The sequence below is a fragment of the Elephas maximus genome, chromosome 8 (genome assembly GCF_024166365.1).
Source record: "Elephas maximus indicus isolate mEleMax1 chromosome 8, mEleMax1 primary haplotype, whole genome shotgun sequence".
Lineage (NCBI taxonomy): Eukaryota > Metazoa > Chordata > Mammalia > Proboscidea > Elephantidae > Elephas > Elephas maximus.
This window is the reverse complement of record NC_064826.1, coordinates 113,678,964-113,691,513: the sequence shown is the minus strand read 5'-3', so window position 1 is coordinate 113,691,513 and position 12,550 is coordinate 113,678,964. Positions and strand designations below refer to the sequence as shown.

Here is a 12,550-nt window from a genome sequence, read left to right as displayed (position 1 = left end):
TGTGTTAGAACTCTCAGCTTACATTAACTGGCCAGTTTTAAAAGCCACACTGGATCCTAGGTATAAGTAATCTTTGCTTGTCAACATATTGCACAATTTTGACTACATCCAACTTCTTTATTTCCATTTATAAATGTTTGTTTTAAGAAAAAAGATATGAAGACCAAAACAGTGGATATCAGACAGTAAAGTTGATGTAAATATAATAAAACAGTACTTAAAACATTGAGAACCTACTAATTTTGACATATCAGTAGGATGACACCATATTTTGTAAAATCTAATGTATTTAATTTTGACATAATACTGATATATATACTTTAATGTATTTTCATGATATTTAAATATTAAATTTTATGGCAATTATTCATATCCAAATATAACGTCCTAATGTGAGAGACAGTAGTAGTTGTAGCAGTAGTAACAGCTATCGTATAATACTCATTTTAATAGTGAAAGCAATGAAACAAAGATTGTGATAATTGTTTGATTCTTAGCCACTCTCTCTTCACTGAGAAAGCTCAAACATTAACATGGGCTAATGCAATGATTTCTCCATTCTAAAATGTCAAAAAGGTACTTTAAACGACGTTAAACTGCAAAGTTTTAAGATAGCCACACTGAACCATATTAAAAATCCAAGGTGTGCTTAGAGGTAGGTCTTACACTAAAGCGGCTAAAAATTGCAATAATTAGACCCCCAGTGTTTAAAAATGACTTTGAACTGTGAAAGTTCAAATTCTATAGAAGGAATAAAATCCCATAAAATTAAATCAAAGGAATGAAACTAGCTGAAATGAAATTGACTACAGAAGAATATGGTGGCCCAAATCCAGCCTACATAATTGAACAAATCTTCAAAAATCCTTTGAAGTAACCCTATATAGTATATTTGAAAGCATTTTTAAAAAGCAGTGATACAAAAGATATTTTGGAATCACATGTAGGTCTGGCATAAATAGAAAAAGAATACAGGTGTTCACCTTCACAAAGCATCTGAACATACTGTGTTTGAGTAAAATGATGACACCATATTTTGTAAAATCTAATATATTTAATTTTGGCATAATACTGATTATATACATTTTTCAAAAAATTTTTGTGTGTTTAATAAATCACTGAGGAATTCAAAATAATGTGCTACAAGCATGCTTTTGCTCCATATACCAGGCTGTTATTGCACTGAAGGCATTGAATTCCATCACGGGGATTATAAGATCCAGGACTGCAGATAACTGTGAATAAAGAATAGGCTAATAAGTAAATTTTTTCTTAGAATGCCACATAAGCTAACTTTACATGAAGGATCAAAAAAGATGCTTTTCTCCAGTACTACCAAGATTCAATAGTACCTGTTAATGTTCAAATCAGGTTCATGTTATATTATTTAATTCATATAATTTAATTTCATATAAAATATATGAAATTCATACAATTTCATATAATTTAATTACATGTAATTTACTTTTATGTCTTTTTTTCCAAATTAAGAAATATTTTAACTGTTAATCAGAAGCGGTATTTCCCAAGATTTAATAAACATTTTATTTGGAAAATATTGTTTCATGCTGAAGAAAAATTAAAGTTAAAAAGATTTATTTGCTACAGTAATAACAAGAGAGTTTAAAATGATAATGTACATTATAAAATTCCAATTGTAGATATCATGGTTTTCAAAGGTATGCAATCATGGTATGTTTTCTTTAAAAATAACCATTAATATTAATTACTTGGAGCAAAATTTTGGAAACACTGAGCAAAGTTATCGAAAATGCTAACAAACATTACACGTGCAGAAGAAAAATCTGCATGCAGTCTTTACACACATCAATCGGCATAAGTGGAACTGACACTGGCATAAAATCATGTAAAGCCAAGTTTAAATAAAAATTACCCTTAAATAAATATTCTTAGAAGTAACAAAACTTCATAATATTATGCATAATACCATACAGTCCTTACTTATAGCAATCTCTCCTTTTATACACAGTAAAATGGTTTTCTCCCCCTCTCAAATGAAATTAGAGAAAAAAATATTAAAAAGTCATCTAAAGTACAAAATTAGCAAAAGTATCTTCCAGGTTTGAGTCTCATTGAGTAGAAAATCTTTCAGCTACTGGTATAAGATAAGTTTGATTAAACTTATGACTAGTTGAAGAAGGAGAGAATGAGTCACATCAACAAAATGGCTGAATAAGCAGCTCCAAACACCTGTCCCTCCACAGAAGCATCGAAAAAAGCAGGAAATGTAACTACAGAGCAATATCCCTTATGAATATAGATGTAAAAATCCTCAATAAAAATATTAGCAAGTTAAATCCAACAGCATAATAAAAGGATTGTACACCATGACCAAGCAGGATTTATCTTGGGAATGTAAGGGTAGCTCAACATAAGATGCTATAAATGTAGTACACCACATTAAATCATCTCAATTGCTGTAGAAAAAGCATTTGAAAGTATTCAACCACCCTCTCATGAGAAAAACATACAGATAACTAGGAACAGAGGGAATATTTTCAAAATGATAAAAGGCATTTATGAAAAATTCACAGCTAACATCATATTCAACAGTAAACAATTGAAAGCTTTCCCATAATATAAGGAAAAAGCCAAGAATGTCCACTTTAACCACTGCTATCCAATATTGTCCTGGATATTCTAGCTAAGGCAATTAGGCAAGAAAAATACACAAAATGTAACCAAATTAAAAAGGAAAAACTAAAACTATCTCGACCAGCAGATGACTGGGATTTTCCTATACACAGAAAATCCCAAAGAACACACACACCACTAGAGCTTATGAAGAAATCCAGTGAAGTTACAGGATACAGGTCAACTCACAAACATCAGTTATGTTGCTATACAACAGCAATGGGCAATCTGAGAAGAAAGTTAAGGAAACTGTTTCATTTACACTAGCATCTAAAAAATAAAATACCTAGGAATAAATGTAACAAGAGATGTGAAAGATTTATGCAATGAAAATCATCTAATAACAAAAGCACAAACAGCAAAAGACAACATAAATAAATGGGACCTCATAAAAACTAAATTTTGTTCATCAAAAGACTTTACCAAAAAAGAGAAGACAAACTACTGAATGGCAGAATATCTTCAGAAGCCAGATATCCAAAAAGAATCTAATAATCATGTATATATAAAACTTTGACAACTTAACAACATAAAAGCAAATAACCCAATCATCAAATGGGCAAAGGATTTGAACAGACATTTCACCAAAGAGGACATTTAAATGTCCACCAAACACATGAAAAGATGCTTAGTATCATTAGCATTCAAAGCAATGTAAATCAAAACTACAATGAAATACCATTCATTCCTACTAGTATGGCTAAGATTAAAAGCAAGCAAGCAAACAAACAAACAAAAAAAAACACCTGAAAGCAACAAAAGTGGCAATGATGTGGGAAAACTGGAACCCTTACCCACTGCTGGTGCGAATGCAAAAACAGTACAGCTGTTGTGGAAAACAGTGTGGTGGTTTCTCAAAAAACTAAAAATAGAACTACCATATGACCCAGCACTTCTACTCCTAGGTATATACCCAAAAGACTTGACAGGAGAAACTCAAACAGAGGTTTCTACACCACTGTTCTTTTGCAGCACTCTTCACAATAGCCAAAAGGTGGAAATAACCTAAACATTTAAAAAAAAAAAAAAAATTTTTTTTTTTTCCAACAACAGATGAATTGGTAAACAAAATGTGGTACATACATACGACAGAATACTACCCAGTCGGTAAGAGAGGTGAAGTCTTCATACATGGTACAATATGGATGAAGCTGGAAGACATTATACTCAATGAAATAAATCAGTCATAAAAGGATAAATATTACATGACCCGACTTGAGGCAGGGCCAAGATGGTGGAATAGCCAGATGCTTCTGCCGATCCCTCTTACAACAAAGACCCAAAAAATCAAGTGAAATGATTATATTTATGACAAGCTAGGAGCCCTGAACATCAAAGGCAAAGTTAGAAAACAGACTAAGTGGCAGGGGGAGAGTGAGACTGTTCAGAAGCGGAGAGGAGTTGCCAGACCTGAATCGCTGAGATCCCTCAGGCATCATTCCCAGAAGTGGCTGCAGCAGGCTGGTGACAGCATTCAGCCACAGTTTCCTTAGGGAGAAGAGGCCAGGTGCACACCCTGCTCAGACCTCTGGAACCAAAGAAGACCGGTGCTCTCGGCAAAAGCTAAGTACTTGCGTATATTTTACCATGCCCCCCCCCGCCCCCAAGCTGGCTTCAGTTGCTGTTGATTTCCCTGGGCCTCAGATAGGCCCATTTGAGTGCCCTGAGCCATGCTCCTGGACTTGGAGAAGGAATAACTTTACAACAGGAGGAAAAGATAATTTGCCATCTCCACTAATCTGGGGAGCTCAGGACAGAAGTGGCTCCTGTCCAGGCATAAACGTGCCATGGACTTTGAATACCTTTCCCCCCTGCATGGACCTGTGTGGGCCTATTCTCTTGGAATAGGCCCTTGCTGGCGGACTGCGACTGTTTAAGCTGTGTGATGGAGAGGTGGGTGTTTGATATTTGACACAGCTTTGCCTATTAAACAGGGTCCTCACCTACCCACATCAGGGGCCTAAGGACTGGTGGCTCCTCTCAGGTCACCCAGGCCCCAGGACAGGGGTCCAAGGATAACTTGTACCTCCCATTCCTTACAACCAAAAACACTAGGTGCCTATGCTCCATCTGCAGAACTCACCCACCTGCACTCTAGGGAACAGGGATGTGCTTTCATCAGAGACACTCGGGAGACGGTTCTTAGCCCCCTGCCGTGTTCAGAGCGTGACCTCCTGCTGCAACCAGATACTGGTAGCTACACCAATCAACCCTGCCCCTCTAAGACTGTAGGACAGAGCCTATACCACATGCTTGATGACCAGCTACCTGGAAACCTGAGCTGAAGCCACACAAGAAAAGTGAATGGACTCATAAGCTCATATAACTGATAACAGTTCTAGCCATCTGGTGACAGGAGGTCAGAGCCCCAAAGGTGAAAATAATCAAGCTAGCTCCTCAAGTAACCCATTTGGGCATATCAAAACAAAACAAGAGAGAAACTAGGATACAGTAAGCAAACATAAAATAAACTAATATAATAACTTATAGATGGCTTGGAGACAATAGTCAATATCAAACCACATAAAGAAACAGATCCTGATCACTTCAACAAGCTCTCAAAACAGGGAATCAAAGGATCTTCTGGATGAGGGTGCCTTCCTGGAATTACCAGATGCAGAATTCAAAATATTAACATACAGAACTCTTCAAGACCTAAGGAAGGAGATTAGGCAATTCGCAGAGCAAGCCAAGGAGCACAAGATAAAACAGTTGAAGAAATTAAAAAGGTTATTCAAATATATCCAGCAAAACTGTCTCTCAAACATGAAGGTGAAATTAGGACATTTCCACATTAACAGAACTTTAGGGAATTCGTAAAAACCAAACCAAAACTACAAGAAATACTAAAGGGAGTACTTTGGTTAGAAAATCAATAATATCAGGTATCAACACAAGACTAGAACACTGGGCAGAACAGTCCGAAGTCAAACCAGAAAGGGAAATCAAAAAAATAAATCAAGATTAAAAAAATGTTCAAAACAGGTAAAGCAATGTTATTACATAAAAAAAGACAACATTAAAAGAATAAAGAAGGACTAAGAAATGTAATCACAGATCTTCCATATGGAGAGGAAGATAAGGTGATACAAAGAAATAAATATTAGATTTAAATTTAGAAAAATAGGAGTAAATAAATTTTTTTAATAAGGTAACCACGAAGGAGATAAAGTATCCTACACATTAAAATAAAATACAAGAAAAAAATAGAGACTCAGCAGAAACAAAATCAACAACAACAACTAAAAGGACAATATATAAAGATAATCTACTCAGCACATAAAATTAAGTGCGAAAAAAAAACTGTCAACAACACACAAAAAAAGACACCAAAATGACAGCACTGAATTCATACCTATCCATAATTACGCTGATTGTAAGTGGACTAAACGCACCAATAAAGAGATAGCGAGTGGCAGAATGGATTAAAAAACATGATCCATCTATATGCTGCCTACAAGAGACACACCTTAGACTTAGAGGCACAAACAAACTAAAACTCAAAGGATGGGAAAAAATATATCAAGCAAATAACATTCAAAAGAGAGCAGGAGTAGCAATATTAATTTCTGACAAAACAGACTTTAAAGTTAAATCCATCATAAAGGATAAGGAAGGACACTATATAATGACTAAAGGGACAATATACCAAGAAGATATAACCATATGAAATACTTATACACCCAACGACAGGGCTACAGGATACATAAAACAAACTCTATCAACAATTAAAAGTGAGATAATAGTAGGAGACTTCAACATACCACTTTCAGTGAAGGACAGGACATCCAGAAAAAAGCTCAATAAAGACTCGGAAGATTTAAATGCCACAATAAACCTGCTTGACCTCACAGACATATACAGAACACTCCACCCAAGAGCAACCAAGTATACTTTCTTTTCTAGTGAACATGGAACATTCTCCAGAATAGATCACATATTAGGTCATAAAGCAAGCCTTAGCAGAATCCAAAACCTAGAAACACACTACCTAAACTAACACAAACAGAGGTAGAACAACTAAATAGACCCATGACAAAAGAAGAGATTGAAAAAGTAATCAAAAAACTCTCAAAACAAAAAAGACTTGGCCCTATGGCTTCACTGCAGAGTTCTACAAAACTACTACTACCACTACTACTAAAGGTATTTCAGAACGTAGAAAAAGACAGAATACTCCCAAACTCATTCTATGAAGCCACCGTATCCCTGATACCAAAACCAGGTAAAGACACCACAAAAACAGAAAATTACAGACCTATACACCTCATGAACTTAGATGCATATATCCTCAACAGAATTGTAGCCAATAGAATTGAACAACATATCCAAAAAATAATTCACCATGACCAAGTGGGATTCATACCAGGTATGCAGGGATGTTTCAACATTAGAAAAACAACTAATGTAAGCCATCATATAAATAAAACAAAAGACAAGAATCACATGATTTTATCAATTGATGCAGAAAAGTCATTTGACAAAGTTCAACACTCATTCATGGTAAAAACTCAGCAAAATAGGAATAGAAGGAAAATTTCTCAACATAATAAAGGGCATTTATACAAAGCCGATAGCCAACATCATCCTAAATGGAGAGAACCTGAAAGTATTCCCCTTGAGATCGGGAACCAGACAAGGATGCCCTTTATCACCACTCTTATTCAACACTGTGCTGGAAGTCCTAGGCTGAGCATTTAGACAAGATAAAGAAATAAAGGGCATCCAGATTTGTAAGGAGGAATTAAAAGTATCTCTATTTGCAGATGACATGATCTTATACATAGAAAACCCTAAGGAATCCTCAAGAAAACTACTGAAACTAATAGAAGAGTTAAGCAGAGTATCAGCATACAAGATAAACACACAAAATTCAGTTGGATTCCTCTAGAACAACAAAAAGAATATCGAAGAGGAAGTCACCAAATCAATACCATTTACAGTAGACCACAAGAAGATAAAATACTTAGGAATAAATCTTACCAGAGATGTAAAAGACTTATACAAAGAAAACTACAAAACACTTCTGCAAGAAACCAAAAGAGACCTACATAACTAGAGAAACATACCTTGCTCATGGATAGCAAGACTTAACATTATATAAATGTCTATTCTACCAAAAACAATGTATAGATTTAATGCAATTCTGATCCAAATTCCAATAACATTTTTTAATGAGATGGAGAAACAAATCACCAACTTCATATGGAAGGGAAAGAGGCCCCGGATAAGTGAAGCATTACTGAAAAAGAAGAACAAAGTGAGAGGCCTTACTTTACCTGATTTTAGATCCTACTATACAGCCACAGTAGTCAGAACAGGCTGGTACTGGTACAATAACAGATAAATGGACCAAAGGAACAGAATTGAGAATCCAGACATAAATCCATTCACATATGAGCAGCTGATATTTGACAAAGGCCCCAAATCAGTTAAATGGGGAAAAGACATCCTTTTTAACAAATGGTGTTGGCATAACTGGATATCCAACTGCAAAAAAAAATGAACCAAGACCCATACCTCATACCGTGCACAAAAAGGAGCTCAAAATGGATCAACGACCTAAATATAAAATCTAAAATGATAAAGATCATGGAAGAAAAAAAAGGGACAATGTTAGGAGCCCTAATACATGGCATAAGCAGTTTACAAAATATTACTAACAATGCAGAAGAAAAACTAGATAACTGGGAACTCCTAAAAATCAAACACCTATGCTTATCCAAAGACTTCATCAAAAAAAAGACTACCTACAGACTGGGAAAAAGTTTTCCCCTATGACATCTCTAAAATCTACATGGTACTGCAAATATTCAACTACAAAAAGACAACTCAATTAAAAATGGGCAAAAGATATGAACAGACACTTCACTGAAGAAGACATTCAGGATGCTAACAGATACATTAGGAAATGCTCATGATCATTAGCCATTAGAGAAATGCAAATCAAAACTACAATGAGATTTCATCTCACTCCAACAAGGCTGGCATTAACCCAAAAAACAGAAAATAATAAATGTTGGAGAAGCTGTGGAGAGTTTGGAACACTTATACACTGCTGGTGGGAATGTGAAATGATATAGCCACTTTGGAAATCGAATTGGTGCTTCCTTAAAAAGGTAGAAACAGAACTACCATATGATCCAGCAATCCCACCCCCTTGGAATATATCCTAGAGAAATAAGAGCCTTTACACGAACAGATATATGTACACCCATGTTCATTGCAGCACTGTTTACAACAGCAAAATGATGGAAGCAACCAAGGAACCCATCAACAGATGAATGGATAAATTATGATATTCAATAAAGAACAGTGATGAATCTGTGAAATGTTTTATAACACGGAGTAATGTGGAAGCATTATGCTGAGTGAAATTAGTCAGCTGCAAAAGGACAAATATTGTATAAGACCACTATTTTAAGAACTCGAGAAATAGCTTAAAGAGAGAAGAAAATATTCTTTGGTGGTTATGAGAGGGTGGAGGGAGGGGGAGTGGGAGAGGGGTGTTCACTAATTAGTAGATAAGAACTACTTTAGGTGAAAGGAAAGAAAACACACAATACAGGTGAGGTCAGCACAAATGGACTAGACCAAAAGCAAAGAAGTTCCCTGAATAAACTGAATGCTTCAAAGGCCAGCATAGCAGGGGCAGGGGTTTGGGGACCATGGTTTCAGGGACATCTAAGTCAATTGGCATAATAAAATTTATTAAGAAAACATTCTGCATCCCACTTTGGAGAGTGGCATCTGGGGTCTTAAATGCTAGCAAGCGGCCATCTAAGATGCATCAATGTGTCTCAACCCACCTGGATCAAAGGAGAATGAAGAACACCAAGGACACAAGGTAATTATGAGCCTAAGAGACAGACAGGGCCACATAAACCAGAGACTACATCAGCCCAAGACCAGAAGAATTAGAGGTGCCTGGCTACAACTGATGACTGCCCTGACAAGGTACACATCAGAGAACCCCTGAGGGAGCAGAGCAGTGGGATGCAGAGCCCAGATTCTCATAAAAAGACTAGACTTAATGGTCTGTCTGAGGCTAGAAGGATCCCAGTGGTCATGGCCCCAGACCTTCTGTTGGCCCAGGACAACAACCATTCCCAAAACCAACTCTTCAGACAGGGACTGGACATGACAATGGGTTAGAGAGAGATGCTGGTGAAGAGTGAGCTCCTTGGATTGGGTGGACACTTGAGGCTATGTTGGCATCTCCTTCCTGGAGGAGAGATGAAAGGGTAGAGGGGGTTAGTAGCTGGCGAAGTGGACACGTAAAGAGAGAGTGGAAGGAGGGAGCAGAATGTCTCATTAGGGGGAGAGCAATTGGGAGTATGTAGCAAGGTGTATATAAGTTTTTGTGTTAGAGACTGACTTGATTTGTAAACTTTCACTTAAAGCACAATAAAAATTTTAAAAAAAGGTTATTCAAGAACATAATGAAAAATTTAATCAGCTACAAGAATCCATAGAGATACACCAATCAGAAATTCAGAAGACTAACAATAAAATTACTGAATTAGACAACTCAATAGAATGTTAGAGGAGCAGAATTGAGCAAGTGGAAGGAAGAATTTAGGGGCCTTGAAGATAAAGCACTTAGCACCAATATATTTGAAGAAAAGTCAGACAAAAGAATTAAAAAAAAATGAAGAAATCTTAAGAATCATGTGGGATCCTTTCAAGAGAAATAACCTACGAGTGATTGGAGTACCAGAACACGGAGGAATAATAGAAAATACAGAGAGAATTGTTGAAGATTTGTTGGCAGAAAATTTCCCTGATATCGTGAAAGATGGGAAGATATCAATCCAAGATACTCATCGAACTCCACATAAGGTAGGTTTTATATGACCTGATTTATATAAAAAGAGAAGAAAGGCAAATGAATAGAGAAAAAAGTTTATTAGCAGTTACCAGGGCAGGAAGGAGGGGGGAATTAGGGTTAATCATAATGGAAATATCACACTGATTTAGGGTAGGGTTGCACAGCCAATTATTGTAATTGCTGCAAATACACTGTATACCTGTAAAAAGTTGAACTGGCAAAAGTTGTGTGACAGATATATTTATACAACAACAGGGGAAAAAAAAAAGAATAGATGCTGAGGCTGCGTATGTGCAACCAAAATCCTCATGGGATTTGGTTTCCTGGTTTGGAGGTTTAGGGTTATGGTTTCATGGGACACCTCATCTAATAACTTGTTTAGCGCTTCTGTTCTACCTGTTAGTTTGTTGCATAGTGTCTGGGGTCTTAGAAGTTTGCAGGCAGCCATCCAAGGCATGACAATTGGTCTCTATTCACCTGAAGCAACAGAGGAAGAAGAGTCAGGAGCAGGAGGAGGATACGTAATGTGTGGCTCACAGCCCCCATGAAGAGCTACCGCCTTTGCCTTAAGACGAGAAGAACCAAATGGTGTCCAGCTACCACTACTGAACATTTCGATCAAAGATTCTATAGAATAATCCCGATCAAAAGCAGGGAAATGCAGGACAGAATTTCAAATTCTCACGCAATCCAGACTTGCCGGAATCATGAAGGTTGGATGAACCCTTGAAACTACTGCTGTGAGATAATCTTTAAACCTTAAACCAAAAATATCTCCTGATGTCTTCTTGAAACCAAACAATAGTTTAACTCAACTAGTAAAAAAGTTCTGCCTTGAGCATTATGCTCGTTGAAGAACTATCTATAAGGGATCAAACTGACAACAGCAACTTGAAAGATTAAGTAGGAACCTTAGGGGGCAGTGAATTTATGTTAATGTAAGAGGAACAATTCGAAACAGGAGGGTGAGAATGGTTGCACAATTTGAAGAATGTACTCAATGCCATGATTTGTACATGTAGAAACTGGTGAATTGGTGTATGGTTTGCTGTGTATATTCTCAAAAACAACAAAATAAATTTAAAAAAATGCTGAAAGAGATTAAAGAAGACCTAAATGAATGGAAAACATTTCATGTTTATGGATTGGAAGACTAAATATTGTTAAGATGTCAATACTACCCAACATTATTCAATGCAATCCTGATCAAAATTGCAACAGTTTTCTTTGCAGAAGCGGAAAAACTAGTACTCAAATTTATATGAAATTTCAAGGGCCTCTGAATAGCCAAAGCAATTGTGAAAAAGAACAAAGCAGGAGAACCCACACTTCCCAATTTCAAAACTTTCTAGAAAGCTACAGTAATAAAAACAGGGTGGTACTGGTATAAGAATAAACATATAAGACCAGAGGAATATAATTTAGAGTCCATGACAAAACCCATACATCTGTGGCCAATTGATTTTTGACAAGGGTGCCATGTTCGTCCAATGGAGAAACAATAGTCTTTTTAATAAATGATGCTGGGACAACTGGATATCTACATGCAAAGGAATCAAGTTTGATTCATACCTCACTCCATACATGAAAATCAACTCAAAATGGATCAAGGACCTATGTAATAACTAAAATCATAAAACTCCTAGAAGAAAATACAGAGGTATTACTTCAGGACTTAGTTTTTAACAATGGATTCCTAGGTATGACACCAAAATACAAAATAAATAAACTGGATTTCATCAGAAAATATATATACATATACATTAAACTTTTGTTCAACAATGGATTTTGATAACAAAGTGAAGAGACAACCTACAGACTGAGAGAATATTTCTGAGAACCATATACCAGTTAAGGGTTAATATGCAGACTATACACAGAACTCCTATAATTTAACAATGAAAGACAAATAATCCAAACAAAAAATGAGCAAAAGATTTTAATAGATATTTCACCAAAAATATACAAATAGCCAATAAGAACATAATAAGATGCTCAACATCATTAGCCATTAAGACAATGAAAATCAAAATCACAATGAGATACCATTTCACTCCCACTAGG

At 36.0% G+C, this 12,550-nt stretch overlaps 1 protein-coding gene across 3 annotated transcripts in view; it reads right to left on the bottom strand.

The window, feature by feature from the left end:
- Positions 1–1,067: 1,067 nt before the first annotated feature.
- ZPBP (zona pellucida binding protein) overlaps positions 1,068–12,550 on the bottom strand; it is a 191,562-nt gene continuing 180,079 nt past the window's right edge. For all 3 annotated transcript variants that reach the window (XM_049893820.1, XM_049893821.1, XM_049893822.1), the window contains one exon: positions 1,068–1,235. In XM_049893820.1, the coding sequence (XP_049749777.1) occupies positions 1,141–1,235 (95 nt within the window). In that variant the 3' untranslated portion in view covers positions 1,068–1,140. The remainder of the gene's footprint in view (positions 1,236–12,550) is intronic.